Consider the following 5,217-nt stretch of genomic DNA (forward strand, 5'->3'; position numbering starts at 1 on the left):
AATATCGAAGCATATTGTTGTTGGTACTTTATAGCTCATTACTCACGATCTTGAAAAGCTCTATTGTATTTACACAACGGTTTGACGTGAAGGCTGAGAAGAGGACTATGAGTTGCCTATTCTTACGACTAAATAAATATGGCTTTTGCAAGGAAGATGAGAATGATTAATAATAGCACGTGTTTGAAAGGTTAGTCCTAAGAAATTTTCTCAAATCCAACCTCTGCGCTTAATTTCATTGAAGTCATAATCATGCGATCTTATTCGATCGTTTGATTGCCACCAAATGGGACATCTGGAAAAGTCCCGTTTGGCCTTCGTAGCTCTCAACTTTATAAAAGAGCTTGTACACTTTTAACTTGGCTACTAAAATAAACACATGCGTTTCTGTTATTATTTTTATATAATTACTTAGTACCTGAAGAAGAAAGATAGCAATGTGATGTACTAATGAGTATTCTGTGGTACATTTATTTTAACAAATTCAATCACATTTAAAGTTCGTGTAAACAAATCAAAATTAATAGCTTACTTACTTCGATACTGCATCAAGACCAACATCAGCAACATCGAGATAAAGGAATGGTCTTGCTCCCATTGCAAAATCAAAGTCTTCACTATTTAAATTTTTTACATTATTGACCATATGCTGGATAAAAACAAAAAAAAAATATTTAATTTAAAAATAATAAACTGTCACCAATACAAAGTAATTGTGCATGAAACTGCATAAAATCTCAATACAAACTCAAGTGGCAGTCACCTTTATATCAATTGGCCACATATGTTTTGCTGCATCAACACGAAATCCTGCCACACCCAAGTCCACCAATTTATTTAAGAATTCAACAATACGAACTTGCACATTAGCAATTGAATGATCCAAATCCGGTTGTCCATCCAACTGACAATTACGCACCTCATGTGCATCCTGATAATTTTCTAGCATGCATGCTTTGTGAAAATCCTTAACTTTATATGGTACACTTGGATAGTCAAAAGTGTTGGCATTTGCCTTACTGCCGGCATTTCCCAACAATGGAAAGGTGCCATTGGACTCGTTTGTTTTATCTTTAGTGTTACTCGTATTCCTGTGACTACTGTCGGTGGGGTTGTATTTATTTGCAGCCATATGATTCAGCACTACATCCACGTAGATACGTACACCGACTGCATTGCAGGCACGCGTCATTTTCAGGAATTCATCTTCACTACCGGAACGTGTTGCTATCTTGTATGAAATAGGTTGATAGCGCTCCCACCAGGGATGACTATACCTTGCAGTACGCACAACCAAATGCTCCGTGACGGGTGACAACTGTTGCAAGTGCATGGAATAACAACAGAAACAACAGTTAGTACAACAGAGCAACAGAGCCACGGATGAATACGAGTATGTGACAGTCATGGAATAATAAATTGCAAAAGCATAAAAATAAACAAAATTGATATATTGCTGAAAATTCATCAGGCATTACGTTTTATGAGTGGACTATTGAATTGGCATTTCTGGTACCTCAAAAAAGGAGTGCCTTCGATTATGGTGCTCCTTTATTATTGGCGAATTATTTAAAAATTGTAAAATGTATTTTTACATCATAAGGAATGATGAAGATAAATAATTGGAAGAATAATAATGTTTCGATTGTTAATAAGTTTCATTTGATATTTTTCGATTCGAAATTGCTTTAAATTCTATGCTGCACCGGCAAAAACTCAGACACATCGTCATCGTATTGCCATATTCAATACAGAGTATGTCAAAAAATGTATCTGTACTTCCAAATAAAGGAACTAATAGACTCTATGTGAAGCAAAGTCGAAAATCTTCATAGATTTTCTCTTTAATCAATTTTTGATTCAATTCAGTTAGATAGACTGCTACTACATCAATATAGAACACATTCTATTATATCTATTAATTATGAATGGAATCGATTTATACGAATGTGTAATCAATTATCTCTGATAATTAAAAATCTCTGACTCTGAGTCTCTTTGGTTTAAATAATCTTAGCACTATATGCCGTGTGCAATCCTCTTATCATCTTATCTTCTCAATTACTGTCAATAATTAAAACCATTTTTTTTTGGGGTTCACTGTGTTCCACTCTTGAAATTTTAAGAAAAATTTATATTTCATTCTTCTATTTTCCTCTACTAATTTCAAAATTTGGAAAATTATGGAAAATCGCAATGAGAAATCATTGCAATTTCGATAGAAATGGAAACTAAACTGAACTGCATGTTTCTTGTCTTTTATGTGCTTATGCGACTATCGTGCGTTATTTACTTGTACGCCGGCATATCCATTCGGACCCAGAAAATTTATGCATTCCTCAGCAACATCCAAAAATTTCCATTCAAATAAATGCACAATTGTCGTTCGATTTGATTTGAAGTGCGGATTACTGTGGTTGTGGTTGTCGTTGTTGTTATTATTATTGTTGCTTCTGCTGATGTTGCCAGTGCTATTGTTATCGTTAGCATTAGTGCTGGTATTGTCAACTTGAGTAGCAGCAATATTTTGAACCGAATTTGTGTCGCTCTTGATAGTGGTGTTGCTCATTTCATTGTTGCCGCTTTCAGCTGCTGCATTAGGCAACACTAAAAGCCATTGAAGACATACCGAAGCCCAACCCAGAGCAACAAAATGTTTGCACATATTTAGAATCCCTGTTAAAATACGTTATCCTAAAATCCTGCTTAATGAAAAAAGCGATAATGAAAAAGATGAATTATTATGAAAAACTCTTTAAGATATTTTGAATAACTTTTTATTTTTTTTTTGCAATTGAAATGATTTCGTACAGTCCACATACACGCACTTTCAACTCCAAACTAATTCCAAAATCCGATTCAGTTGCTCCGAACTATTCATAGTTTTTCCGCATTTCATTGGACTTCATTTGGAAATGTCATTGCTGCGGTGGGTCGCGTGCAGTTCACTTAAAACACGCAAAATGATACGAAATCTTGTTACTTTTACAAACTTTTTTAATTTTATCAAATATTTACATATGCTTTTAGTTTTTGAATTAAATTAATTTATATTATTATGTCACAAACTCATTGTAACTTTATTATTACAATATTTTTAGATGACTGCCGGTGTAGCCGACTTCACATTACAGCCTACGATTAATTTATAAAGTCAGTTTAATATAAAGTTATATATCACTGGCAGTAGATATCCACCTGAAGAAAGAGGGGTCTGTTAGACTCTAGAAACTCTAGACACTTTGGTGTGCTTAAGAATTTGGTTACGGTACAGTCAGGAAGACTTTAATAATTTTGAATGGAGATACCTTCATTCTAGACTAGAACTTAACTGTTTTAATGAAGCACACAACTCTTGAATACACACATCTTAATTGTCCGATAAACATTTCCCGTTCTACTCAGTCTGGGACAGTCACAGAGCAGGAAAACAATATTTTTCTCTCCTTTTCTTTCTCTCCTTTTTTGTTTCAACTTTTCCCTTTCCCAATTATTTTCTTTCCATTTCTTTCTCAACTTTTTTGTTTCTTCTTTTCTCTCTTTTCTTTTCTCTCTCTTTTCTTTTCTCTCTCTCTCATTTTCTCTCTTTTCTTTACTCTGTTTAGTTTTCTCGCTCATTTTAAGATTATTATTTAAACTATAATCCAACTGCATGATTACAATATGATTTGATATCTAATTCCTATCAATTTCTCTGTTTACAATATGATTTGATATCTAATTCCTATCAATTCCTCTGTTTAGGTTTCTCGCTCATCTTTTAATTAATTAGTTTTCTCGCTCATTTTAAGATTATTATTTAAACTACAATCCAACTGCATGGTTACAATATGATTTAATATTTAATTTCAATGAATGAAACATTTATTCTAAATGAATTGTCGTACTAACCGAGTAAAATTCCTATATATACACATCTTCCTCTCAATCCACTTTAACATAAGGAACCATTTTTCAGTGCTTATCGATTCAACCATATTTGGATTGGGGCAATATGTTACCTCAAGTTGAATTTTGTATTCGAGCTGCAACGTTCACACGTTTAATTGCCTTTAGTAAATGGTAAGGTCAGTTAAAAAGCATTGCATAGTTAACCAAAGTTCGTGCTGTAAACTGGAAGCATTAACGAACTGGAAAATGGGATTACATGTTTGGTTCACATTAAACAGGCGGCACGACTTTAATAATAATATTTTGAAGAGAACTGCTAATGGCTCACAGAAGCAATACCATCGTACCACCTCGCTAAGTACATGCCATGCCCCATTCCAGACATAGAAACTACACAGTTGACAATGTGAGTGGTACAACAAATTACTTCGCCACGCAATTGCCAGGTCAACTGTTAAATCAAAGATTGACGCCTGTTGCAGCTCCAATTTACGGCGCATTACGAACATGCCATCCACATCACATCCACAGCACTGTTGTTGCAGTTATTGTTACGTTGTGTTGTCGTGCTATTGTGTTTGTTTGTTTGTGTTAAACTGAAAAGTCGAACGAACCGCACATCATACGCTGCACACCGCAGACCGCCAAGTATTTCCAGCCACTGCTCAGCTACAATAAAATCCATGTTATGCGATTTTTCCTCCTGATAAACAGCAATTTTAATTAATCCTTAGGTGTTGTTGACATCGTCGGTTCGGTCATGCACAAAAACGCCCCTCCGCATGGGTTAGTTTTGATTAGTTGTCCCGATTGGAATTTATTTGTTTTTAATTTAAACAAATTTAATATATTTCACAACGGAATTTTTTCGAAATAAATGTTTATTTTTAGATCATTTCTGTAAGATACTTTTGGATCTAATATTAGATATTTAAAAAAATTTAAAACACATACCTATTTTTGAAAAAGTTTTCTCATAAATTGCAATTTATATTTTAAAGAGTATGATTAGAATACTATTAAGATATCAGACACGAAAAACTTAGTCATAGTGAAATGCATTGTAGAGATTCTTTTGATTTATCTTTTTAAATTGATCCTTCTGATACCAAAGTATCAGACTACAGTAGTCCAAGTATAGCCATTGCAAAGTTCAGTTCATTTCAAAGAACTTCATATAACTCATAAGAGGTACTACACGTAAATATCCAGCATTCAGATTGAAATCATTGATTTAACACGTATTACTTCAAATTTTTTTCAAAGAAATCGTAATCATTACTTATTTACTTACTCAATTGGTCTTAGCAGCCCGTTATAAGGTTT

At 33.7% G+C, this 5,217-nt stretch overlaps 1 protein-coding gene across 1 annotated transcript; it reads right to left on the reverse strand.

Moving 5' to 3' along the window:
- Positions 1 to 532: 532 nt before the first annotated feature.
- LOC119684768 (alpha-amylase 1-like) lies at positions 533 to 2,701 on the reverse strand. Its single transcript, XM_038098882.1, has 3 exons — positions 2,294 to 2,701; positions 764 to 1,318; positions 533 to 649 (listed from the first exon to the last, which is right to left on the reverse strand). The coding sequence occupies exons 1-3, from the start codon at positions 2,663 to 2,665 to the stop codon at positions 533 to 535; spliced, it is 1,044 nt and encodes a 347-aa protein (XP_037954810.1). The 5' UTR covers positions 2,666 to 2,701.
- Between the last annotated feature and the right edge of the window lie 2,516 nt (positions 2,702 to 5,217).

Source organism: Teleopsis dalmanni, chromosome 2, assembly GCF_002237135.1.
Source record: "Teleopsis dalmanni isolate 2A chromosome 2, ASM223713v2, whole genome shotgun sequence".
NCBI lineage: Eukaryota > Metazoa > Arthropoda > Insecta > Diptera > Diopsidae > Teleopsis > Teleopsis dalmanni.